Source organism: Pelecanus crispus, chromosome 5 (assembly GCF_030463565.1).
Source record: "Pelecanus crispus isolate bPelCri1 chromosome 5, bPelCri1.pri, whole genome shotgun sequence".
Lineage (NCBI taxonomy): Eukaryota > Metazoa > Chordata > Aves > Pelecaniformes > Pelecanidae > Pelecanus > Pelecanus crispus.
This window is the reverse complement of record NC_134647.1, coordinates 63,455,257-63,483,097: the sequence shown is the minus strand read 5'-3', so window position 1 is coordinate 63,483,097 and position 27,841 is coordinate 63,455,257. Positions and strand designations below refer to the sequence as shown.

The 27,841-nt window shown below is 38.5% G+C and overlaps 1 protein-coding gene across 3 annotated transcripts; it reads left to right on the top strand.

Annotated features, from left to right (window-relative positions):
• Nucleotides 1–24: 24 nt before the first annotated feature.
• On the top strand, nucleotides 25–27,558 carry ATG4C (autophagy related 4C cysteine peptidase). 3 transcript variants are annotated; one of them, XM_075710483.1, is made up of 12 exons: nucleotides 25–86; nucleotides 1,493–1,557; nucleotides 3,841–3,971; nucleotides 5,266–5,349; nucleotides 6,000–6,233; nucleotides 9,397–9,727; nucleotides 11,721–11,791; nucleotides 13,273–13,409; nucleotides 17,045–17,123; nucleotides 17,786–17,862; nucleotides 22,190–22,309; nucleotides 26,278–27,558. In XM_075710483.1, exons 3-12 carry the CDS (start codon nucleotides 3,896–3,898, stop codon nucleotides 26,446–26,448), a joined length of 1,380 nt encoding a protein of 459 aa, XP_075566598.1. In that variant the 5' UTR covers nucleotides 25–86; nucleotides 1,493–1,557; nucleotides 3,841–3,895; the 3' UTR covers nucleotides 26,449–27,558. The 3 variants fall into 3 exon arrangements, with proteins under 3 accessions (XP_075566598.1, XP_075566599.1, XP_075566600.1); XM_075710484.1 differs by lacking the exon at nucleotides 1,493–1,557; XM_075710485.1 differs by lacking the exons at nucleotides 25–86; nucleotides 1,493–1,557 and adding an exon at nucleotides 3,117–3,131.
• The last annotated feature ends 283 nt before the right edge of the window (nucleotides 27,559–27,841 follow it).

Sequence of the window (27,841 nt, the reverse complement as noted above, 5' to 3'; positions counted from 1 at the left end):
GAGCCGTAGTCCCGCGCAGTTCCCCCACGGCTGAAGCCCCGGGAGGCCGCTCCCCGGCCGGCTGCGCCACGGAGCTCACCGGGCGGGTAAGCGGCGGCCCCGCGGCCTCCCGGCTGCGAGCGGTGGGCTCGCAGCGGCTCGCCGTGCGAACGGCTCCTCCGCCCCCTTTACGGCGGCCGCGGAGGGCCGCGGCGCTGGCGCGAGCGGGGAAGCGTTAACCGCCCGCCGCCCCGTGCTGGCGGCGGCTCCGTGAGGGGTGAGCGGCTCGCGCCGGTCGCGGCCGGCGCAGGGACGCGGGGCGGGGGAAGCGGCGCCCGGGAGCGCGGCCACGGCGCCGGGCGAGTGGCCGGGCGGGGTGAAACGCCTCAGTGGTGGCGGTGAGGAGGCGGCCGCTGCCGGGAGTACCCGCAGGCGGCGTCCCGGGCCCGGGGCTGCGCTCCCGGCCAGCCCGTTTGTGTGTGTCTTGTCGGGTCCGAGGCGTGCTCGGGGCTCTCCCGCTTCCCGCAGGCCCCTTGCCGGGGTGTGTGTGAGGGCGGGCGGGCGTCTGCCCGCCGTGCTCGTACCGCCGGCGGGCGGCTGTGGTAACCGCGCTGCGGCCGACGGCTCGGCGGCGGGTTAGGAAATAACCGGGGCCGCCAGGCAGCTGGTGCCGCTTTCCCTTCCCGCCGGGAGGCGGTTCGGGTTCCCCCCCGCCGGCCGTCTGCTGACAATGCCCGCAGGAGTCATTGTGAGGATACAAAGACCTGCCTCCCCCGGCTGTGGAGAGCCGGAGTAGTAACGGGCGAGCAGGGAGGCGGCCTCTCTCCGAACAGCTCTTGCTTGGCTTTAAATCCTGGATGGGTAAAAGGTTCGGTCTTTGCTACAGGATTTAAAAAAAAAAAAAAAATGTAAGAAGGTGTTCTTCTTCACCTGCCCTTTACAAAGTAGTATTTCTGTCTGTGTTTACAGTTGGAAAGAGGTTAACGCCTTAAAAATGACCTCTTGGTATTATTCTTTGTCAGGGACTTCTGTGTGGGTTTTGCTGTCATCGCTGCTAGTTCAGTTTCTTTCCAGGTAGAAAAAAGTGAAGGGGGTCTTCATTCTTAGATTAATTAATAAAGACAGTCACGTTTAGACTTCATTCTTTTCGCTGCGGTTGCGTCAGCAGGTTAGGCTGCTTTTCTGTTAATGAAAACAAGCATTCTGTTGTTAGGGATCTTTTGGCTTTTTTCGTCACTTTTAACAAATAGCCACCTTGCTGCAATCACCCCCTCAACCCCTTCCCCAAAGACTGGGTAATGGGGCTCTGAGAGGACAAGACTTCATTTTTCATTTAGAGGTGTGTCCTGCCGCTCTGTGAAGTAACATTGTTCTAGTTACCTTCTTAAATGAGACAACTTCAGTATAAAACCATTAGCTTTGGATTTCATAATGGGGGTTGCACTGTGCCTGTTGGGCTTGAATCTGTATTCCCTGTGACCTTCTCCTGATGCTGCTGTTCCATTAATTTCAGTACAACTACTACTGATGCCTCCCTACATTGATGGGAAGAGCCTGCATTTTTCCAGTGGAATAAATGTGCATGGTTTGTGTTAGCGTTCTTCTTAGAAGTCCTTTTCACATCTTTAGCATAATGCTAGGGAAGAAATGTAACTGGATGTGCTGCAATGATCATTGCCTTTTAAAGGAAAATGAGCTGCTTTCACATTTCAGTAATTTTTCCTTCAGGCCCTTTCAGAACAGTAGAGTTTGTTTCATTTCTAATTTTAGCCAGAGGGAGCTTTTATAGGTATTGGCTTTTAAGGCAATCAGTGGCCTCTGCATAAATGACTGTTGCTGATTGATCATGTGAGGACAGGCTGGACCAAATACACCAGCTTTGCCAGCTAGAGTCAGTGATACGTGTCTATGCGAAGTCTTTCCTGTTTTTCTCCTAAAGAAAAAAAAAGGAGGAAAAGGGCAAGAAATTAAAACCCAACTTTAAATTGTCTTTCTCTCCCCTACAAAAAGCCAGCTTAACACAAGGCTACTCAAAGTAGGGTTGTAGCCACTTGTTATTTTCACTAGCAAAAAAATGTCAGTCTTCCCCCATGTTTGTGAGCTTGCATTGCCTCTTATTCTGTCAGAAACATGTTGTCAGACTTCTATGAAATAATACAGTGGAATAGCAGAAAAATATGCTAAAGATGGCTTGGGCAGTAGACTGCTGTTTTCCTGGTCCTACCTACAGATCCCAGAAACAGTGCATCTGTGTGAGTACCGTCAGGGTCTGAAGACATTGGCACCCGGACGTCTTCATGCTCTCTTCAATTACACTATCAGTGGTTAGGTTTTACTTACTTAAAATGCACTCCCAGTGGAGAGAAGTAACATGGTTTAGTCTTTCTCCTGCTTTTGATCCCAATTCAATGGAGAATAACATGGAAAGGTAAATACAGTTCTAGATTCTCCTTTTAAAGTAAGGAGACTATGTTATGGCATCAGCGGTGGTGTATATTCCTGGTCCAAGTTTATTAATAAATGAGATAGTTCACTTTGTTCACATCATCACCTGATGTGATGCTATGAAGATGCTATCTGATGCTATCAGATTAGCTAAAAATTCAGTGAAGGTTGCAGTGATGTACCAGTACTGATCAACTTTTGATGTCCCACGAGAGCTCCTGTTGAAGCAGGAGCTCTTAGTTTTTCAGTTATCTGTGCAAGGGTTTGGGCTACCAAATATCATCAAGAAAACCTCCTGTATCAACTATTTTAAAGTGAACCGTTGACAGAATACATGCAGTGAAGGAAGCTCTATTAATCAATAGCAAACTTCCTGTTAGAAGTGGTGCAAGTGGACTACAAAGGGAGTTCTGTCCCATTTTCTCGCATTTCTTAGAAACAGGAATAAAGGTAGTATATATTCCTTGTGTATTATTACCAGTTTAGGTTGCTTTTAAGGTGAAGTCCATCTTGTCTTACAGTTCAGAAAGAGTCAGTAAAAGTGCATTCCTTGCCATCCCCTTTGGAAAATTTATAAGCAGTTTTTATAAAATGAATCTGCACTTCAGTGGTTTTAACCACTGTTTTACCACTCTCATTCTTGTAATACAGCTGGACTACTGTAGACAACATGACCAAATCAGAAGAGAGCCTTTTTTGCATTGCAGGTGATAATTAGAAGAGATGTAAAGTAAACACGGATTTTTATGACAGTATTCTAATCATCTTTTAGTGTTACCTCTCTAGCAAGTTAATTCTGTACAAAATTATGTCACTGTTACTACACACATTTTCAGTACTAGACATTTTCTGCCTAGTACATGCACAGCAAAACATCTTGCATTTTTGTCTTTCAGTTCCTTCAATGCATGTAAACTTTGGCTTAGAAAATTCTTGATTAGAAATCCGAAACTAATGCTCGTTTTAAACCCACGATTTGTTTATTGGTGCTCAGAATCCCTGATGTGGGGGAAAAAAGAAGTGCTTATTGTATTCCATTCAGCAGGAAAGAATAGCATCTATTCTATTTAGTGAAATGCATTGTAGCTCTTCATTTCACCGCCAATTAGAATGAGTGTATTTGTATGCCAGCACAGGTTATATGCTCTAGATCAGTTTGTTGTGCAATAGAGAGCTGTTGAAGAACATAATATTTTATTTAGCTTTGTGTAGTGATTTTATTGGTGTATATTTGGAATTAAATGTTTTTATTACTTATTCATGGAACACGGGATTGCTTCTCAGTCCCAGGATTCTGCAAGTTTATTACCATTTCTGGTCATGTTAGGCTTAAGTACCTAGGTGGGCTGGTGGTGATACTATACCTACCCTGTGTTCTCAGTGCCCATGGATATGTTTATATTTTTGTTTTTACAGTAGCAGAATTGAATGTCTTACAAGACAGCGATGGCTTTTTCTCTAGAATTTGAATATGGAAGCCACAGGGACAGATGAAGTAGAAAAGATAAAATCAAAGTTTATGTCTGCATGGCACAACATGAAATACAGTAAGTGAAACAGTACATAGTAAAATCCTGTCACTATTGAAATGAATGGAATGTTTCTTGTTGACATGAATGGGACCATGATTCAGAAACTTAACTAATATTAATAATGCAGTATGACCCTTGAAACCATTTTTACTTTGATAGTATAAACAGCTCAAGTAAACAAACTTGTTTAGCTTTTAATTTTTCAAATAAACTTGCACAATTTCTTTTTAAATGACTTCTTTACCGTTTTCAAAATACATTATGTACATGGCACTAAATTTGCGTAGACTTTTAAACAGGGATAATATGGAATCATCTGTGCAAAGATTTTTTTATTTTTATATGTACTTTTCTGGAAAAAATGGGATGGTGTGTGAAATACAAACTCCACTGAAGGATCTACTTCACACTCGTGAGTAACATACTTTCCACAGTTGAAAATCAGTAATTTGTTTATGAGCCACCAAATTTTCAAGTGTGCCCTTTACTAATCTGTCCTTAACCTTAATTTTTCTACTTTTCCCCTAGGACTGAGGTTGCACAGATTTACCACCAGGTTTCTGATAATTTTTGTTAATTCTTATAACTGAGCCTTGGAGATGTCTGGCAAGATGAAAAGATACTGTTCTACTTTCTTTAAGGCTACCACATGGCTGAAGGGGAATAGTAGTCATTACACCCTATATGTGATAGGAAAGGTTCAAGAAACTCTATGGGCTTAGGATGTAAAACACCATAGGATTTAGACTGAAGTGAAAAAGCTACGGTCCGGGAACATTGTCAAAACCTAAAAACTGAATTCTGGCCCTTTGAATTTGTACAGCATATACTACCCTTTTTGTGTCTGAAATCTGCAATTTAATTTCGTGATGAGGTATGCTTAATTAATCCTATGGGAAAAGCAGTACTCTTCATGCATTTTCACTGATCGTATGTGAAGCTTATTGTATGTTATTATAGGAGTTGGAAAACTCACAGAATGAAACTATGCAGTAATGAATTCACAATAGAGACAAAGCAACTTAAGCTCAGCTCCTAACAATTTCTGTGCAGTGGTACCATTGTATTAACATTCAAATATTCATATATGGGTAACATTATTACTTTTAAACCAGAACTCTAATCTGTGTTTTGTAGAACTATTAAACTTTTTGTTATTTATGAAAGCAAAACCCAATTCCAGTACATTTTCTCTACATGCCCCTTTCATGGGTTACCTTTGGCTTAACCAGATGCTACTAGAAATTCCTTGTTTGAATACGTCAGTCACAAATTTGTATTTTTTTTTTTTTTTTTCCGCCTTTTTTAGGTTGGGTGTTAAAAACAAAAACTTACTTCAGTAGAAACTCTCCAGTCTTTCTGCTGGGAAAATGTTACCACTTCAAAACTGATGGTATGTACATAGCACTTAACTCATTCCAGTCTTACTTGGCAGGAGCTGTGTGGATATATTTTTAACCTTCTGGAAAGACCCTCATTAACAATTACAGAATTCAAAATGTAAATATGAAAAGCTTAGAAAGTACTCATTTAAATGTCCAACACCACCACTAATGCAACCCATCCTAACCTACTTTATTCAGATTTTACACTGAAGTCTTGTTCTTGCTGTAAATATTAGTGCTGTAATTTGCACTTTGCTTCATTTACCTATCAATTTGAGATTTTCTTTCTAAAAACTCCTGAATGAAATAGTGACAATACAAAGACTCACTACACCACCACCTTTGTTATCATTTTCCAGTATGCAGTTTTCTAAGAATCTCTCTCTATTTGACCATTTACATTTGGGTGAATTAAGCAGTTGCTTACTGCAAGTCAACAGTTCCATTGGCACAGTAATGTTGGCTGCACTGCCCCCCCCCAGCTGGCACATTTCTGTTATGTTGCCTTCCAATTTTCCTTTCTTGTATTTGAAGCAATTGTTACTTTTTGCAAGTTTGCCCTGTCTTTTTACTAGAATAGTTGTTATCTTTTTACTTTCCTTCTAAGAACAGAAGTGCCATGCCAAGTTATAACTTAAATTTGTGCTTTGCCTTACAGAATCTGGTGAACTCTCTACAGATGGGTCCAATTTTGATAAAATCAACACAGAGATTTCAGGAAATGTTGAGGAGTTTCGTAAAGATTTTATTTCTAGAATATGGCTGACTTACAGAGAGGAGTTTCCTCAGATAAAGGGGTCTGCATTAACAACAGACTGTGGTTGGGGTTGTACACTGAGAACTGGTCAAATGCTGCTGGCTCAAGGTCTTGTGCTTCATTTTCTCGGTAGAGGTAAGTTACAAGAGAAGATCTCTATATTTGGTGTGATAAGCATGGGTGTTCTGTAGGGAGTGTGATGATCTTTATGTAGACAGAATTGAAAGTGCGTGCTGGTTTTGGTTCTGGACTTCCTCTCATTCATGTTGGAATTGTTACATGGCATCAGAGTAGTGATCTAGCTGACCTACTTTCTATTCCTGAAAAAGGGAATGCCAGGGTGCGCCAAAGGAAGATACTGGAAACTCCACAGAAGCTAACTGTGAAGTAAAATACCACAAAAATGTGTGATCCTATACCTGGGTATGGTTATTATCCATGTGAGTGTCTGTCCTGGTTTCAGCTAAACCATGACAGTGTCCAATTCTCTTCAATCTTGCTCATTTCTTGAACTCAAGGTGTGGAACTGAGTTCCACAGCCCACAGCTGTGGGCTATGGCAAAAGTGATGTTCTTTCACCAGTTTTAAAGTTGTACATTATTCAATTCTTCTAGTATTAATATATTGAGTTAATTGAAGTTAGATTAGAATCCTTCTATATATCATTCTTTGTGTTGAAATTTGCACTATTTCATTTCCTCCCTTCCCCCCCATGTACTTACAGAGGGATTTCCTTTTTTTTCTATATCATTGTCTGTTTCAAAATACTCCCTCAGTCACAGCTGTTTGAAAGAAGTCGCTTTAGGACACTCGGAACACTTTCCGCTTTCAAAGGCTAAGTATTTTTAGTTCTCATCATTAACCACCTTTCCTTTTCATCCTCTTCTCAATCCCTTTCACAGTCTACCACATTGCCCCTTCAAACAATTGGTCATTTCTTCTGTCACCATTGCTTGTTGTCAGAATGATCCAAGACATGGCCCTGAAGCCACCCAGGCATGTTAGTTAGGGAGAATAGAATACAGTGTATTGTTTACTCAGCCATTTGTTGGATCCCAGGAATACTTCAGTAGAAGATGGTTCTGAAAGCTTGTTTTGATAATGCTTTGTACTTTCTGTTCAAATACAATGTAAGCTGTGAGCATAGTCCCAAACAAGCTGCATCACAAAGTCGTCTTTCTTGGCAGTGTTATGGCTGAACTGGTAGATTGGCTTACTGAATGTTCCTTTTGCTGTAGATATTTTAGGTCATAAAACATTCATATCCCTTTCAACTGACTGCAAATATCAAAATGTATGAAAATACTTTTGCCGAGAACACAAATCCCTTAAATATAACTTTTGTTATACATACATTTGAAGAAATAAAAAAACAATCTGATCAGAAGACTACTTGTGAGTAGGAATGTGTAATGGCTCATTCTGAAGTAACCGAAAACAAAAAAGCCCCAGGTTTATATCTTTAAAATCCATGGTTACAAAGAATTCTTTGCACCGTCCCCCATGCATCCTAATTTGGAAAGTGATTTGGTGATTCCAGAGTACTAGTGTTTCTGCAGCAATCCAAATGCATAGAAAAATGGAGTATGTATGGTCTTTCTGGACTACTTTTCTCATCACCTAGTCTTTTGACAGCTGGTGAATTATCTTTTGAAAAGCTTTTTATGAGGCCTGGTAGCTTTTGAAACATATTTAAGTGTTTACTTGAAGTTTTTCATCGCTGTTTACTCTTTTCCCAGAGACGTTTTCATTATAGTTTAATGGTATTGTTTCTGTTACAAAGCAAAACTTGGCTGCAGTTACTAGCTGGAATACTTACACTTCTACTGCTATGTGGAATGTTCCAGATATCGCTGAATGATGTTGTAAATTAGTTTTTATTTTAAGTATGAAGGTACTGGTAAGTTTTACTTTGAAATACTTCTGCTTAAGCAAGTGACTTAAATTTGAAGGTGACAGTACAGGAATAGCAAGGCCTGCGATGTTGTTACATTGAGCTTGTGCATGCATCTGCCTGGGTCCACAGTGAAAAATTAACACGAGGTTTCACAGAGGGGTGCCACTTGTGGTAAGAGGTGTTGACACAGGATGGTTGTCACACTGTAGTAAGAGTGGGTGACATGGATTATGGCCATTACCAGCAATACTTGTGACATTACTGGAGCCCTAATTAAGATTTTAGAATTAAAATATAGTTGCCTCTGTACTTCCTCTTTGTTTCTCAAAGACTTTTACATGGATACTTCAGTAAGAATGACAAGGAGGGCTGCAGTTCTTGCTCTCTGTCAGTATTAGTTTGAAAAGGTTCCTTTTGCTGCTGCAATGGCAGCTTTCTGAACCTTCAGGAGCTTACCCAAATCTGGCTTATGGAGCAAAAGCACCCCATCTGTAGGGTTTGTAGGGTGTGTTGCTTACTTGCATGTGGCAGCCTTCCCTCTTGCCTTCTGGGATGTTCACTGTAGACCTTCAGGGTATCTTCTGATCTAACAGTATGTTCTCTGTGTTTCGGAGGTTTCCTCACATGCTCTGTGTTGCAAGTAGTTTGAACTTGCGGGAGAGACTTTCAGTCATCTGACAAGGGAAGCATTACTGTTCTCCAGATATGCTGAACCACCATTATGCTATAAGAGGAACACTCTGTAGGCTGCATTGTTAAAAGAGACCTTTGGCTAGAAATGCAGACTCTAGATACTGTGCTGAATAATATTTAAACAAGTTTGTCTTGTAATCTAGGTAAAGCATTCACAAATTTAGTGAATAAAGAAATATTGTCTAATTTTCTGCTGACCTTTGAGAGTTTGCCAGGAAGAAGTGTTTGTTTTTACATGAGTAATTCCTCAGGTTGGCCTATTTTTTTTAATAACTGACAAACCAGAAGAATTAAAAACAGCTTTTGAAAATTCTTGTTTGATATGGATAAAACTTTTACATGGTACTGAATAGCTAACTTTTATATTTTTAATGTGTAAGATAGTTCTAACCTGTGCCTTGTAATCAGGTATATCTTGTGTATCTTAACTGACTGGGATCATGGAGTCTGACCTACTATCTCAGATAGCATAAATTGCCAACAAATGTACAGTAGTATTTCGTTTCGCCTGTCATTCAGCAGAAAATAAAAGCCAATCATATTCCACTTTAATTCTTTGTTTACATTTTAAGACTGACATTTGCATCTCAGTATGTGAAGTACATATTGGTGGTCTGAGGAACATGGGGAAGAAAGGGATGTGCTTTGCTAGTTATACCAACAAGTTAATATTAAGCCTAATATGCATCTTAAAATTTCTTGCTTCAGCCTGGGTCTGGCCAGATGCGTTGGACATTGACAATTTGGATTCTGAATCCTGGACAGCCCATACAGTGAAAAAGCTGACAGCATCGTTCGAAGCATCCCTTACAGCAGAAAGAGAACCCAAGATCCTGTCAAATCATCATCAGGGAACATTAAAGAGAAACTGTGATGACAGTGAAATGAGAAATGAAGTTTATCATAGAAAAATCATTTCTTGGTTTGGTGACTCTCCTCTGGCAGCTTTTGGCTTACATCAACTAATAGAATATGGAAAGAAGTCTGGAAAAATTGCTGGAGATTGGTATGGGCCCGCAGTCGTTGCACATATTTTAAGGTAAAAATACCTTTATTCTTGTTTACCGTTGTAAAACGTTACCATGCCTTACAAATTACAGGAGAAGCATTTCAAAGTGTCATGAGATTACTTCAGCTTAATTGAGCATCTAACTGTTCATTATTGGCTTTGTAAAATGTCCATATTAGTAGCGATTCTAGAGATTTTTCAGAGGCAGGAAGGGAAATAGCAGTAGGTGCAGGAACTGAACTCTGAGCCTTTGTTCAATCTTATTTCAGGGAAAAAAACATCATTCCTGTTTTCCTGTACTTTGGGCAGTAGAAGTCCCAAGTATCTCTCCCAAACCTGCGCTTTTAAGTAGAGTTGCATTTAATGAAATGTTCTAAAAACTAACCACTCTTTCAACCTTGGAACATGCATAACATTATAGATTTTTTTTTTAATACTGTAACCTGGGGGCTGTAATGTACTGATAGTGTAATGAAATGTCAGAGCTAAAATTGATGTTTTCAGCATTTCTTTGCACACATCAAATTCTTGTGAAACTGTAAATGTATGGGACTATTAATATTATAATTATATCACAGTAAAAGTAAAGGGTCTGTGACATTCAGTGTGGTTAAAAAAAAAAGTCGAAAGTCAAATTTCTCCATACTATGTGCCTTTATATGCCATTTCTTTTGAATATTACTGATTTTGTTTTTTTTTTTTAATAGCCTTATATGCTTATGTTCTTAGTAGATTCCAGTTTACCTATAAACTGAATCACTAATAAGTAATTTAAGCAGCAGAAGCCAAAGTTCATAAGTTTATCTATAAATATATGAAAAATTTGATATTTAGTATAAAAGTATATTAATCTTAAATGAACCTGTACTGAAATAATCAGGTGTATGTATGTGCATATGTGCAAATGCATACAGTGATGTAAGAGATTAGTATTATTTATGTGTTTTCTTCTATTTTTTTCTGATGATGGAAACTTGGCAGAATTCTTTTTGCTTGCTTTAAATTGCAGCAGCCTGTTTACCTAATGGGAGTGGGGGTGGGGGGTGGGGATTTGGTCCAGAATTACATTCAACACAAACCCACCAGTGATTTCCAACACTGCAAAGGTTTCCTTTCCTAGATCTCCTTTCTCCCTTACAACAGTACTAAGAATGTATAGCTCTCTCATAACTTGAGAACAGCTGGATTAAACGATTCCTCAAAATATATTGTGAAATAAAGGGATAGTGATCATTTAATGCAAGTGTGTATTGAAGTCAAAGGCTAATCTTCTATTTTGAACAGTTTAATTTCTTTACAAATGTTGTCCTTGATTGATGATCATGCTTCAGACTATCGACATTTATTTTCTTTTTAGTTTTTAGGTCCATTACTCTTACTCTTTTGAGGATAGCCTAATATTGCAATTATATTTTTTGAAGTTTTAGTGAAACCTTACAGCTTTTTATGTGCTAGCCTTTATTTCCATAGACATGAGGTGCTAATCTGTGCCTAGTTATATGAACTGAGGTCAACTAAAGACATCTATCAGGTTGAAAATAATATTTTTGTCAGCAAATTTAGCATTCATTATCCCAATACATGCGACAGAAAATTGTTAGAAAGAAATTAGGTAGTGAATATGAAGTTCATTGTAAGTTAATGTGTTTCTTTGGCCTTTTTTTTTCCTGTGGTTTTCATTGTTTCTTTTAAATAGCCAGACATTGTCATCTTTGCTTGGGAAAAACGTGTTGCCATTTACACTGGATCTTGGTATCCAGTGGTTAAAACAAACAAACTAACCCCACCCCCCCACCCCCCATCTGTATTTATCAGAAATGGAAGGTGTCTCAAATTAAAAACAAACAAAAAAAACCCCAAAACAATTAAAAAAACCAAAACCCAAACCCAAACCAACAACAAACAATTAAAACCAACAACAATTAAAACCAACCTGTTTCTAAAAATCAAATAATTTGTGTTTATTTACTGTTCATTTCTTTAAAATCAGAGATGAGTTAAATAGTTTTGTGTTTGTACTTAGAAAAGCTGTTGAAGAAGCAAGAGACCCTGAGCTACAAGGAGTAACAGTCTATGTTGCTCAGGATTGTACAGGTAAATGTTGTGATTATGTAGATTTTTGCAAACATTTTAGATGCTTTTTATGCCTTTCAGTAAGCACTTAACAATAGAGCTCTAAAAGAAAAAAATAAACTCCTGAAATGGATCCACAAATTAAGACTATGTAGATGAAGGTGTTCTTGGTATATGCAGATGTTTGTTCTCTTTGAGAATCAGACATCACAACTTGAAAGCTTCGTACGTTGCTTGTTTGGTATCTCATAGTGGAAGATAGTGGGATTCCAAATCCAGCAAGATAACTTTTCCTTACTGTCTGCCTGTTGTAACTTTTTATTTTGGTTTTAAATCAGTTAATTATCTGTTTTATACTTGCTTCAATGTTGTTTTAGCAATAAGCTAGAAAGAACTTCCATATCTTACTAAAAATAACTCCAAAAAACCAAACAGCTGAAAAATACTTCAGTTAGATTTGTTAGTTCCATTTTATTTGTCTTTTGCATCACAGGATTCTCTTCTACCCATTTTTCTAGTGGAAGAAAGAGACTGCACCAGTCTCTTAGAATAGTAAGAAGTCATTTCTGCTTGGAGTTCAAAGATGCGAGCAGCATAGTGAACCCGAGTCACTGGTAACCTTGCTTCTGCTCCAATGTGGCTTTTTAAATAATCAATAACAGGCAGAGGAGCTCAGAGCTCTGGATGTTCTCGAGCAGAAAATGATGACAAGATAAACTGAATGTGCGGTGAAACTTTACACTAATGACTATAGTCTTTCAAATCTGAGAACAATGCGTTACTTCAGTAGCCATGTTTAGCTGCCAGAAATCTTAGTTATGTCATAACCGATACTGGGATAGGACAGATGAGACTGACATCCCTGGGTAATCAATCAGACTGGTTTCACAGGGATACTATTTAATTATATTCTACAAACCAATTTCACCTGACTTAAAATGACAGTGGACACTTTTAAAATTCTATTAATTTTTTGCTTCTTTGTTCTGGTGATGATTTTTTGCATCTCTCAGTTTGGAGGGAATAAGCAAAAATACTACATTAAGTTTTTTCACTCATTTTCAGTGACTGTGTTGTGTTAAATTTAGACAGCGAACTTGAGTATTTATTAAAATCAATTACTGTCTTTTTTTCCTTTAAAATGTAGATGTTTCTGTTAGTTGTACACTTTCAAGTTTTAAATTACTCCTTTTAGAATAAGGTTATATCAAGTGAACAAATACTTACCGGTTTTCTCCTAACCTACCCCTTCTGCATTTTCCTGACAATGTGTCTTACCTCAGCAGCAGCACATTACCACTCTGTAAAATACTGCTGAAAATAAGGAGGCATAACACTGTTTTTCATCAGTCACTCAAGGGTTATATTTCAGGAGGACAGCAGTATTTTGAAGGACTGTCGTTCTAGTTTGACAAACTAAGTGATGACATGTTGTAGGTGTGTCTTTGTAAAAGCTAGCGGTTATATTTTAAATATGAATATTTCCGTGTGTCTCCTTTCAGTCTACAGTTCTGATGTTATTGACAGACAGTGTTCTTTTATGGATTCTGGAAAAGCAGACACAAAAGCTGTAATTATATTAGTCCCTGTGAGACTCGGTGGAGAGAGAACAAACATGGACTACTTAGAGTTTGTAAAGGTATGAAATGAGAGTTCAATCATTTTTCAAATAGTAGCACTAGGTGATATGAAAAGCGACTTCATGATGGTAATCTTCTACCTATTAAATGTGTGGTGGTGATTTTACAGTTGAAAAGGTTGTAAAGTTTGACTTTACAGATTTTAAATTTCCCTATTACAAGATCAGACATAATTGCAGAGCACATGATGTCCCTTGGTAAAGCAGTGATAACTGTCCTACTCCTAAAGTAGCTACCTGAAAAGACATTGATGCAGTAGCTCAAATTACAAATGGTAATTTAGTTACATATGCTATTAGTTGTGCTATATTAAGTATCAGTCAGCATTTAAAAATGTAAATATACCAGATTCCTTATTCTGTTTATTTTCTTAAATGTCAAATGGTTTAAGGTTGTTGCTTGTCTGTTCTTCCCATTTTCTTTTGTCTTTTTCTTCCCCTTGAGAGAGGGGTTAGAATTTTTTGATCTCTTCAGTCACTACTTCAAGTGTTTTTTCACTATCTGGACATTAGGATGAATGTTTCTAAGGACAGTGATGCATGAGTAGGAAGCAGTTACTACAAATAAAAACAAACTGGAAAAAAGTAAAAACTCGAGAAAGCAGAGGGGAGGAAAATCTGTGCTGTCCTCTTTCTTTCAGCAGAGGTTCTGCTTATGGTGCTAACACCTGAAGATGTAATCCTACCTCTTGAGCACAAGAATACTTCTCTTAGAGAAGAGATTGTTCTCTAGCCCTGCTGCTTTATTGTTTTCCATGCTGCTGTTTATCTGTCTTCTTGTTTTAATTTTTAAAATATTGCAATTTAGTAGCATGTGTGAAATCTGAGTCTGTTGCATCTTTTTTTTTTTTTTTGTGACTGCGTCGTCTTTAAAATTTTAGGAAACATGTTTGGTTTTTAATGGCATGGGGAGACAAGAGTGTTGAAGCCTTTTATTTGAGTGATGAACTAAAAATTTGTTTTTCTTTACTGATTGTTTTCCTTGTATTTTCAGACAGTTGGTTTTGGAAAGTTTTAGTTCTTTTCTGATTAATTCTGACACAGCTAAGATAAGCCTGTGGTCACAGACATGATCTACAGGAACCTTACTTTACTTTCAATGTTAACTGCAAAGCCTTTGAATCAGTCATGTCCAGCAAAACACACAGTGCCTTCATTTTTAAGCTAACAACAGTTGCTTCTGCAACTTTCATAAGGCTTTCCCAGTGAAGGAAAAGTGACTCCTGTTCTTTAATACTGGCTTTTATTATTGACGGGTATCTATGGCTAGTTTTACCCTGCAGAGGCTTTCTCAGTTTGGCTCTCAAAACCACTCTTTTGCCAGAGTAAAATATGTTTGCCTGGCACTGGGTTTCATAGCACAGTCACGTTATCTAAGCTTGCCTTGTACTGGAGTGGCTTTACTGGGGTGATTTCTGCTGCTCATTTACCAAGCCTCATACTGCCTTTTGCAGCCTGTTATAACGGAGACTGTGATAAGAGGGCTTTCAATTGCATATATTAGTCACTCCAATCTCTATCTTGACTGTTCACAAGAAGCAACTAAATTTCTTGGGGTCTGGATTTAAGTTAAAAATGCAGATTTTAGAATGTAGTACAAGAGGTAATTTTTACAAAGGATTTTATATTTATGGATGAAAATTGATAAATTTTTTATAATTCACTTTTACAAGAAAATTCCCATAGATTAAACAGTTATTCATTACTCTAAGTAGCTTTGCTCCCTTTCTGTTTCACTGGCAGAGGATGTGTCATCCTTAGCTGTTTCAGCCTTTGCCTCCCATCTGCCTAAATGTTCTGTAATGCTCAGCCATCCAGGAGCATTTTCTAAAAAAGCCTTCTCATTCATATATTAAATAAGCAGCACTTTCTCTTAGCCTGTATAAACCATGCTGAAGTTGACTTGGTTAGCATCTCCGGTGAGAAGTACAACAGTTTTTTGTTATGTTACATTACTTTATCATTGTCTAAGGAGAGAAAAATTTATCTCGAGAAGGTTTGGTCTTATTAGTACATGAAATATTAATCATTTTGTTGAGAGAAATTTTCCCTACTTGCACAATGATAATGTAATGGTTATACTTTTACTGGTTGATCTCTTAGAGGAGAAGATATAGATATGACTGCCAGTTAATGGAGATTTCACTTCAGCTCAACCGATAGTCTTATGGATTGCTGTCCCAGTTTGGGCCAGCATCCAAGTTTTTGGACCCAACAGTTGTCTAGTGTCACAAGAAAATGACTGTGATTTATGGACATTTAAAGGCTGTTCAGGTTTCAGAGTATTTAATGGTCTTGGGCTTCAGCTGCATTAGAGCAGTTGGGCTCAGCTTTCCAAAGTGCTCAGTGTTGGCAAAATTCAGCTCCCACTGGAGTTGGTGGGATAACTAATGGAGAACTGTGTTAAGCCAGGACTGAATATTCACAAAAATCCTAATGAGCTCCGGTAAGACACAGAATCTCATGAAAGTGAGAAGAGTAGGAATATGTTGAAGGAAGAGGGAGGAAAGTCCTCCATGCCTTCTTTCGTTCCTTTGCTAGGCACTTCTTTTAATTGAGAGATGATCAAGGGTGATTTCTTTGGTGTCCATTGTCTGTCACTGCATCCAGAGCTTGTGGGTGATAGAGGAATTTCAGTCAATTACACTACTGACATGTTCTTACCTTGACCAAATTGCATGTATACAGGTAAATCCTTCTCCCCAGCACTAGAAGGTATATCCATAAAATCAACACTTTATTATGTAATGATGAGCCTGCTAGGTTTGTGTGTGAGCACAGACACATGGATTACAGAACCCAACTCTTTTCAACCTGAATGAACAGAAATATGCTGGCAGCGCTGGTGTTGACTGTAGTCCACAAGCTGATATCCCAACTCTTTCTGTCCTTGGTGGCTCCTAACTTGCCATGGGTGGACGAGTATCTTTCTTTCTTTCCACCTCCAGACTGAAATGATTCATGTATTTCACCCCATGTCCCTCTTTAAATCCCATTAGGTGTATTTGTAATGTCTCTTTCTCAAAGTTGCTATCTGCTGATGGTTCTGGTTCCTCTACCCCCCCAGTCAACATCCAGTAGGATTTATGGGGCTTGTCTGTTGTGTGTCTGTCTCTCCTCCCATATTTTGGGCTGCTGATTTTAGAGCTGTCTCTTGTAATTACTCTTGTTTCAACTGGCATTTCTCCCTATGATGTAGAAGTTCATAATTTAGACAGACTTCTGCATTTGAATGCAAAGAGAAGAGAGCCCCCAGGGCCACAGAATGTAAATGTATATGAACTCTGTAAATCTGAATACTTCGATACCTTTTGATGAAGCAACCTGTGCTCAACTTGTATGACATTAGGTTTTGTCTCCTCCCCAAAATTGATACTGGCAGTTCTCTCAGTGTATCGGCATCTCATGAAAAGGGAGGACTTTCTCTGGAATATCTGGTGGTATGTTTTCACTTTGGTCAGTTGTAAGCTTCTAAAAATTGAGTCAAGCCCCAGAAAATCATCAAGTCAGTCTTTAAAAAAAAAAAGGAAAAAAGTTATTTGCCTAAAATCAATAAAGAAAGAGCAAAGATTTTAATTCAGTTTAATGCTTACTCTGTTTAACACTGTCCTAATTATTTAATGTTCTGCTTCCAGGGAATTTTAAGCCTTGAGTATTGTGTTGGTATTATTGGTGGCAAACCCAAGCAGTCATATTACTTTGCTGGATTTCAAGGTTAGTGTTTTAATATGTTATGTCTCTTCAATATTTTTCTTTAAGAGTTAGGAAGTTAATACCGAACCAGTGGGAAATAGCATGATTAAAACAGCAAAATGAGTACCTTATTAATTCATCATATCTACCCAAGTCCAGTCATTTGTCATTTACCCCATATAGTAATTGGATTCTGTAAAATGTACGTTTAATTTCCATTGTTGCATAAACAAGGCATAATTTATCTGTTTCACCAAACTTCATGAGCGTTTGCTGTTACTATCTGGCAGTTCTTATTTACATATTTACGTTGTACTAGTTTAAGTGGTGTTAGTTGATGCTTAAATGACAAGCAATATATTCTTCCTGTCAGGATGAAGTAGCACAATACATTTTTCATATGCAAACTCCAGAATATAATTGTGTGTTTGTAAAAGTAATTTTATCACCAAAAATTAAATGACAGTCTCATCACTTTATAAAAATTCTGCTTATACAAGCATATTTGATTATGCAAAAGTTAATCTGTCCTGCAAAAACCTATGCTTCAGTCAATGAATATCAGCCTGGCAAGCAGTTACTTGCTGGCTTTTTTTTCAGCTGTTCTGCATAGAAATTGGATTGTAAGCAGTGTAATAATAAGGTGTTTTTTGAATTACTTGTCTTCTGTTTTGTCCTTGTAGATGACAGTTTGATTTACATGGATCCTCATTACTGCCAATCTTTTGTAGATGTCAGCATAAAGGATTTCCCTCTTGAGGTAGTGTGGATATAGACCTGGCACTGTTTTCTTCCCATATGAATCAAACACTAATTATGTAGAGATGTTCTAGCTAGCTGCATCTTTATGGGTTTACAGTTACATGTTATTTATCAAAGTTCTGCCCTTCTTTATAGGCCTATAATCAACAAAAATGACCAGAGGTTAAAAACTCAATATGGGGTTTTAATTTTTACTTCATTAATCTTCATCTGTTTCTTTTAATGATCAGAAAACCTCAAAAATAGATGATCACTTCATTCAAGTAATTTTCCATCAAAGAAAATAGACAATATTTGGAGTACTTAAACCTGAATTATTTGGATTTGGTTTTGTTAGTTTGTCTTTTTGGTCAATTTTATTTTATATTACTTTGAATTCAAGTTGCAGTCAACATCATGGAGAGAATTACTGTAGTATTCAGTAGTAGGAGCCTGTTGTCAGATTGGAACCAGAGTTCCTATAGGTTTACCTCCTGCTGCTTTATCCAGCAATTCGTAGTGTTTCTATACTGGAATAGGTGGTTATCATTTTAAATGTAACTTTTGCTCCTAACAGCTTTGCAGGTGACTTTTTTTTAGCTTCATACAAGGTGGAAATTTTTGAGGCTTATCAGTGAGGTTTGTGGCTGACTAGATGAATTTTACTTCAGTCTTCCAAACTGTTTCTTTTAACAAATTTCATTATTATTTTTAATCAAGCTATTTTTATGGAATAGTAGTTTCCAAGAAACTGACAGGTCTGAAAGTGTAGGTGCTGCGTTTGTTCTTTCTTTTCCCCTAACCCCCTTCTAGGCCATGACTTTCTGGGTGCATCTAGATGTAGTGAATGCATCCTTTCATGCTATGCCTGGGTCTTAAAAATCATGCTTGTTTTTGTTTTTTTTTTTTACAATAGTGTTTTCCCTTTTCTTTAACCTCTTGCCAAATAACTTGCATTGAAAATAGAGCTAAAGGAGGTTATTAAAGAACTCAATTTACAAGTACCATGGGAAAACATTATCAGTTGCAGAAGTAAGCATTCAATAGCCACAGTACTCACAGTAGCAGTACTAGGTGCCATCCATACAAACTCTCCTTCTTGATCTTGTGTCCAACTTCCACATGAACTTCCAGCCTCCTCGGAGCAACTGTTCATTCAGTGTAGAAACACTCTCAGGGTGCATCTACTGCTTGGGACAGCATCAGCTGCTCTAGAACAGAGTTGGTTATTAGTAGTGGTTCCTCATGCCACTGTGTTCTGTGAAGTTAAGTACTCCTAAATGTGTAAACACAGCTTCAGAAACAACATATTGCATTTAAGTAAGGAAGAGGAATGTGTATTTATCTCCACCACCTCTAAAATACTAGCAACTTAATGTAGAATTCTTAAAGGTTTGCAGTGAAGTCCTGTAAACAATGGAAGTGAGTCATATGTGACTCTTAAACTCACACCTGAGGAATTGAGTAGGTGATCTTAAATTGACTGTTTACACTTAGAATGTAAGTCAGATGGTGTGTAATGAAGTTGTATCTTCATGGCTTATGGTTTGTATAGCAGCTAGGAGTTAACTTAAACTGAGAATGGTGGAATGAACTGCAATGGTCCTGTCTATTTTTAGCATGAAAAGGAAGATCTGTTAACATATGTTGAAGTTGATCACAATACCTTAATCGGAATACCATCAAATAGTATGTAGGAAAAGTACTTATATATATCTCAAAGGACTTACACAGGGCTAATGTCAAAGCCTAGGGCTGACTTAAAGCAAACACTCCATATTTTTCAGTATTTATGCTTAACAAGATGCTTTAATTAGCATGACATATAATATAGAAGTACAAGATCCTCTAGAAAAGGAGAAGGTTCTGAATTTAAAAAACGAACATAGCAGCAAAATGTATCAGAACATATCCTAGACACAAGCTTTCATTATTTTTAGAGATGCCTTTAGATTTACCCCATCGAGACATTCAGAAGAAGAGTTGGTGAGTCACAGCGCTACCTATTTGTATTGTGGCAGCACCCAGAGATTTTAACCAAGATCCTTGCCCCTATATGCTAATAAGTGTAGCAAAATACAGTGCCTTCTCTGAAGATTTTACAGTTTAATTGGGTAAGCCAGACAAAAGATGGGAAGAGCACAAAGAAGCAGAGCTGAAGTGACTTCCTTAAGGTCACACTGTAGCTCAGTGGCCAAGGTACAAAAAATACGCATCTTTTTGGTTTCTGTTTCTATGATTAATCCTCCAGATTGCACTGCAGACTGGCATTAATACGAATTTCCAAATAATAATAAGGTTTTAAAATGTATTTTGAAGGTATGCGAGCTGCCAGCTTGGCTTGATCGCATCCTAATGCTTTTCTGCAGACGGAAAACATACTGCAATTTAATGCTTAGTGCATTTAATAGTATTATATCTTTGTCCAGAAATGTCAAAAGTAAACAGAAATTGCTTTCTTAGTGTGGATAGTTGCTTGTTAGATTTATCTGTAGGGAGTATTTTCAAAATTGACAAATTGTCCAGAATAAGTTGGAAATCAATCCACTCTGTATTGGCTTCCAGAATCCATTTGTTTGGAGGAGGGGGGGAGAGGAGGGAAGCCTATCCACTTCTTTTTGTTGTACAGTGATTTGTGTAGCATTAAGACTACTGCCTTGAAGAGTACAGCACAACTGTAGTTACAATGTTGTTGCTGAAATGTGATATGTAAGGCAGGGTTTGATTTATGTATTTGATGACTCAAATTAATATTCAAAATACAATTTCTGCATATAAAATTTGAACAGAATTAGAAAAAACAGTGACTAAAATCAATCTTGTAGAAATCATACTGCTCATCTTTGCTTATATTTTTTAGCAGAGGTTTAATAGGAATACCTCTCTTAGGTTTGTAATCACAAGTAAAGAACAGTACACTTCAATACGAAAACTATTACACTGACAGATACACTCAGATTAGGTAACTAGTGCTGTCATCTTCTGTAGATTGACTTTTCTGAGTGGCAAAAAAAAAAGATTAAAAAAAAGATAAAATGGGTTTCTAGTACACAGACTGCTTGATTTTAGCTGTCAGGGGTTGCTGTTGCTATAGTCAAATTAGATTGTAACAGTTGTTAGTTATGCTTTACAGAGGAAACACAGCGGTGTTAGTAAGAAATCTCCTGCATTGCTCTGTCCTGGTGTTCCTGTTGCATTAGTAAGCTGTCCTGGTCCTGTGCTGAACCAGCGCTGGTGCCAGAAGAGCTGCGAGCTGTGCACAGCTTACATGTAAATGTGAAAGGAAACGGCACAGACTGTTCACTGGAGAATATCGGATCACTGGGGGAAGTTCATGAAAAACAAAATGTGCATTTTAGTACAGTGGTATCTCTGTTGCAGTGTGGTGCAGACATGGTGTGTTAGTATTTGTTACTGAGCAGCTGTAGCAGGATTGCTAGTGATTTAATAGAGGTAGGATGATGTGGTAGTCCTGCATGTTAGAAGCAGAATAAAGATGCCTTTGAGTCACTGGTGACCAAATAATTTCAGTTATTAGGCAATGAGCTTCATCAAAACTACAGTTCTGGTAACACACACACACACATAATCAGGGTAGATAGCATATGCTTATCTTTTCTCTCATAAACTTGTGAATGAGGAGTGTGGGGAAGGGTTTGGTGTATTTGTTTGTCTTTTCTTACAGCATGGCTGCTGATAGTATCAGTTCACAGCACTGTCAGAGCATCATCTGTCATGAAAAGAGATTTCACATTAGGAAAAAAAACCACTTATAAAGCAGGGCATGTTGTTTGGGTTTTTCCGACTTGCGGATTATTGTAATATGGTTTTGCTTTTGTGGTTTTTGTGGTTTTTTTAACCAATTTCATTTACTAAAGGAGAATGCATGAGGTTGGTTTATTCCATTATGTCTCTTTTATAGAGGTTGGAGGAGGGAAAGGGGCAATGGGTGGTGGTAGTAAAGCAGTAATTGTAAGATAGTGCAAAAGCTGTTACAAATTCAATTTGCTAAAGAGCATTCACCTCCTCTGCCTTGGGAATATTCATAAAGTACTGCTCGGAGTGGCAGACCTCTGACGGATTTCAAACTAACACGGTGGTACCTGCAAGTTTGGTGAATAGTGTGAACAGCAGGAGGTTTTATACGCGTGGAGGAGAGCGGAATTACTCGAATGTTTGGCGGGGGGGGTTGGAAGAAATTCCTTAAAAAGTGTGTGCTGGCTTCTAATTCAAGTGATACAGGGGATTGTATGTTAAAGCTCTCGGTGAAAAAAGTAAATGCATTTGTCTGTGCCATTCTCAACCTCAACTGTGCATTTCATGGTTTTTCATCTTGAAACTTGCAGTCATTCCACTGTCCTTCTCCCAAAAAGATGTCATTCAAAAAAATGGATCCGAGCTGCACAATAGGATTTTACTGTAGAAGTGTGCAGGACTTTGAGAAGGCTTCTGAAGAAATCACGAAGGTAGGTGTCCAAGTTACCGAACCCCTTCCTCAGCCAGAGCGGTGCGTGCGTGCTGCCTGGGGGCAAGGGGACAGAACCAGCTTCGCGCCTCTGAAGAGCCGTCGGTCTTTCCTTGATGTTTATTGCTGCTTTTCTAATCACCAGAAGCCGAGGTGGCTTTTCATTCCATCCGAGGGGGCCGGGGCCGGGGCCGGGGCCGGAGCCGGCGCCGGCTGCGCCGCGCGCGCGGCTCTGCCGGGGGCCGCCCGCTGCAATGGCGGCGGGGCGGGCGGCGGCGGCCGCGCTGGCACGGGCGGGCCCACCAGGTGGCGCTCTTGCAGCGGGAATGGCGGCGGCGCCGGCGGCCCCGCCGCGCCGCAGGGCCTGGCCCCGGGGGCGGCCCCTCGGCAGCGTTCCGGCGAGCCCGAGCTGCGTCCTGCTGGTAGCGTAGTGCTCTTCCTGGCCGCATGTACGTGCGAAGCAGCGTGTTTACGATTGGGTAGCAAGGTTTTGAAGTCTGCAGAGCAGGTGTCAGCCGGCAGATCTGTCTGACCGTGCCCTTGCACTTGAAAAACGCCGGTATGGGTTCCTTTAGGTCCCAATGTAACTGACTGTTTCCTTCATTATTACAGTATGTGAGTGCATGAAGTACAGCATTAGTAATATGTTGTATTAGCTGTGGTAGCAAATAACTGCGTTTTGTGACTTTAAAAAATAGTCTATGAAAGGATGCAGTGGCAGCAGATGGTCACAGTTGTTAATATTCTAACCACAGAGGTTATCACAGCAGCGCAAGGAATTAATGTTTGTACAGCATTTTGAATGTCCTGTTAAGTAGTATTAGTATTATAGCCAAAAAAGCATTTTTAAACTTCATACTGTATATAATCTTTAGTAGGTATTGATGCTGAAGTTGCTGCTTTGATACTTACACAGGTAGAAAATAGATTTAAAGAAGTAGAAGTTCGTAAGCAACGGCTATATGGAAAGTTTAAATAGCGAAGTTTATATTCATCCATGTTTTCCTGTTCTGCTGTGTATAAGAAAGAATGTAATAACATGGTAAAAAATACCCAAAACTAATTACAAAATTGGTTGCATTGGAAGTTCTCTTTTCTTTTTCCCTTTTTTCTTTTCTTTCGAGTTTGGGATTAAGTACATTTCTTTTTCTGAATGTACATTGTGAAAATACTCGTGGCTGGTCTAAGTCTTGGAGCTGTTATCCTGGTATTTTAGTTAGAAGGTCTTTAATATTAGTGACATTATTTTATAGAAATATATTTCAGGCACAGCAAGTTTGAAATTAGAGGAAAGTTTGGATACAAATACAACATGAGAAACAGTCTATGATTTTTTAATCCTTCCTTCACATCCTTTTTTTTTTTTTTCCCCCTGCTCTTGCGTTATTTTTCCCTTTGTTTGCAATTTGAGTGCCATAACTCTTGAACTATAAAGCACAGTATACTCCCAGTCTGCCCTATGTTGGCTAGACTAAAAAATGGAGGTTCTCGCTGCTTTTGTGGGCAATAAGAGGTGGGAGAAAAGACTTAGCTTTTATTACTTGAGGATAAACCTTATGAGCCATATATTCAGTGATAGAGAAATTAGGGCATTGAAATCAAGGGCCCAATTGGAGTGATTGGTGAAACTCCATCCAAATCACATTCAAGTTACCCTTTGTTTCTGTACTTGCTAGTTAGGCAGCTATTGTTAAGGAGTTTAATAATACCTGGAATTAAATAGCTAACAGATTAAGGAGGCCTGGGAACACGTCCAGACTTGAGAAGGATGGATTTACCGAGTAGCTGTAGTCTTACTTCTGTCTTGCACTTCCAGCACAAATACTGAGCAGGCACAGCGGTTTCTGTCTGGCTTCCCAACACTGTGTGGCACATCCAAGAGCTCAGCAAGAAGCTCTGGCCTCTGCACAGCACCTGGGATGGCTCTGCCTCTTCCTGGCCGCAGCCTCTGCTGCTACTTTACATTATTACTTAACTGGTACCGAGCTTGTCTTTCTGCTAATGCAGTGAATTGTTGCCTTATCAAAACCCATGACAGCAAATAAATAATCTACTTGGGTTACAACTCATTCGCCTGTTTGTAGCCCAGGTTCTTAGCAGAAATGAAAAGTTCTTTGAAGAACTGGGCTGATTGAGTGTTGAACTTGGAATGCAGTTCAGGGCAAAGAATTAATTGTTGCAGTGACAACAGTGGCAGTCTGAGTCTAACACTGAAGTACTAAAAAAGTATTGATGTTTGTCAATAAACTTCTCTGTAGAAATCATCACAGTGGTATCTAAAGAACTTGTAAGTTCTTTAGAGTTTCAAATTGTCTGTGATCACTGGGAGATGTAGCTTGATAATACTTGCAGTAATCTTAACAAAGTTCCACTTGACTCTTGTTTAGGCATTTGTCTGTCTGTCCAGTTAATGTTCTGTATTTAGTATTTCATCACCTCCTTTAGTATGTAGAGAGAGGCGTTACACGTACCTGTAGAGAAGGAAGTTTCAGGGGAAGTTGAACAGAGACAGTGGCAGTGGAACGGCAGGTGTATTTCTGTCCTGATTTGGAGGGACCATCTTTAAAGGTGCGATGGTTGGTTGGTCACCGTGCATTCCCTGAGATGCAGTATTCAGATGAGTTTTCTTTGCACACTTGCAATTAGGAGCTGGCCTAAGTCCACCCATCCACTTCACAGACCAGCAGACAGCCTTCACGTGGCTATCAATTTCTGTTCCTACTAAGCCAGCTTGTATTCAGCCCCTAGAGATGAAAGGTTTACATCCAATTATCTCCTCAAGAAACAAAGCATTTGTACGTCTTACAAACTTTCTAAGGCTCATTTGTTACTCTTCTTTTGCTTATTACTGTGTGCATGTGTCTCCTATATCTCCTTGTTCTTTTACTGTGGTTTGACATTACAATAGCCAAATGCAATTAAAATAGACAAGAATAAAGTGGAAAATTTCAGACCACAGTAAAAATCAAGGATTTTACTGTGAGTGTGTTTGGTGGTTTGGTTTGTTTGGTTTTTGTTTTGTTTTGTTTTTTTTAAAAAAAAAAAACATCCCCCTCAGCCCCTCACTGCCATTTTTAAATATTTCTTACTGTTTAAAGATCTATTTAGTTTTTTTTACTAGTTTAGATTAATTGTTCTCATGAAATTATGTTTAGTGATTTTAGTTCCACACAGTGTATACCTCTAAGCTGGAGTAGTTCTGCAATTCAGTGCATCACTGTGCTGTTTTTCAAAGCAGGTAAGAAATTTAAAAAAAAAAAAAAAATCAGTGAACAATTAAGTGTTCAAAACAGCCTGAAAGGCTGAAATGTCTTTCAGTATCTGGTGGATTTTTATCTGCTACTGAAGGTATTTTGCTGATCTGTTTTAGTATTTGTCATTCCCCACCACCCACTTTCTACATGCTCGGTTTTCTTATTTATAAATGTAGATTTTTTTGGCACCCTAGTTATCACAGCCTGTTACTGTTGTCAGTCTGGTTTTAGCCATGTGCTCTTGATTGGCTTATTTACATAGGTGTATGTGTTTAAAGCTTTAATAAAAGCATTGATTATTGTACATGCTGATTCCACAATAAAAATACCTCCCCGAGACGCTTGGTTGCTGCAGAATTCATACCTGTGCTTGAGGAGAGCGTTATGGCCGTTAACTATTTTGTAGAGTTTTTTTTATCTTCCTACAAGAGCTCCAGCTGCACTGAAACAAGCAGCACACAGAGGCGATCTGTATTGAACAAGATGCAGGGTTAGGCATAAAATTAGCAGCTACCTGAAGAAGAAATGGAAGTAAATGTTTGTTTAACCGGAGGAGGGGATGTTTAGGTTGCGCAATGCTTTTGTTTTAATATGATAATAAAAATGTAAAAAAATGCATTTTTTTACTTTGCAGTCATCATCAGATAAATATCACTACTTAGTGTATTTCTTCATTTCAATTAATGTTTTATCTGGTATGTGTTTTACGTTGTAGATGCTGAAATCTTCATCTAAGGAGAAATATCCCTTGTTTACTTTTGTAAAGGGTCATTCTAGAGACTATGACTTTGCTTCCAGTCCACTCCATGAAGAAAATGACCTTTTCTCTGAGGATGAAAAGAAAAGATTAAAAAGATTTAGTACAGAGGAGTTTGTCTTGCTTTAAGGACATTTTACACAAGATTATTGGCAGCTGTCCAGGAGAACACTTGCCTTTTAAAAAACCAAAAAAGTATGTGTCCTCCTCCCCCCTGAAGGCAAGCTTGTGCTGAAATTGGTCTATTTTCATAAAGATGATAATGTTTTATATGTTAATAGTCTTCAAAATGTCATTTATAAATGTACTTAACTAATTATTTTTGTTCACTACTAGTTGGATGAGTTTAATGCGTCGTTGTGCTAGTGAAGATAGAAGGCGTTGTTTAGAGCCAGGTATGCAGAAATGTGCCTATGTCCTGGTCTTGCCCTCTTAAAAAGCTCAGCCACCCCCCAAAGCCTGACTTGTGACCCTAATGTCGTGTCAGTCCTGGGCAGAGGCTGCCAGATACGTGTGGGTTTTATGTCATGGACACATAGCCATAGGTTTTGAGACCATGTTATTTCTGTTTGTAAGCAAAATTTGAGTTCTGTATTCATGTGGTAAGGGTAGAACTCTAATCTGTCTTGCTACGTAAGCCCAAATAATAGTTAATGCTGTGATCGTGACGCACATCCTGAGCAGCGCAGCGTGAGAAAGGTGAGTTTGATGCATCAGTAGTAGTTGCCAGTTGCAATACTGATACAATTATATAGGCCGAATTGTGAGTTAAGATACTATTTAGCAGTATGATTTTATAATGGTTTCTCATTAAGCTTGCTTTGGAGCCTTAATATGAGTGAAGATGAAGTATTACCTTTCCCCACAATTTTTAAAGGTTATACTATTAATATTAACTACAACCAATCAAAGCAGCTAAAGACAATTATTAGAAGAGAGCGGTGTTTGTTTCCTGTTTCAACTACTATAATGTTGAGGCTTCTCTCCTATTAGTGCAGCTTTTAAATCAAAGCAAGTCGGGGAGTGGATGTTAAAAATAAAATTCTGGGCTGTGATTTTTTTTTTTTTTTTTTTTTTTTTTGGATACATGTTATTACTGTACAAATGATTACTTGATGGTGTGTGTTCTCAGATTGCAAACAAATGTACATAGTTTCATGTTTTAACAAAGTAAATGCAATATTTAAAATACGTATTAACACTGCTTGAAAAATAAAAAAGGTGTGAAAACATTAAATGCATGTGCCTTTTATATTAATATTAGATCCTCTAAGAGTGACTATAATCCTGCATCTAAAACAATATTGTAAGGTGTGAATGCTCTGTTTATTTGCAATAAAGACAAATTTTATTGTTGTGTTGTAAACCAAATGTTAACCTATTCTAAGTGCTGTTCAGGCACAGAAGGCACAAATGTTGTCGATCCAAATAATAAGCATCATGTGTATTCATTAAAGCACCTTTTTTCCTTTTATGAGAAAGAAGTGACTAATAGATAGATTTCAGGCAGAACTAGATTAAG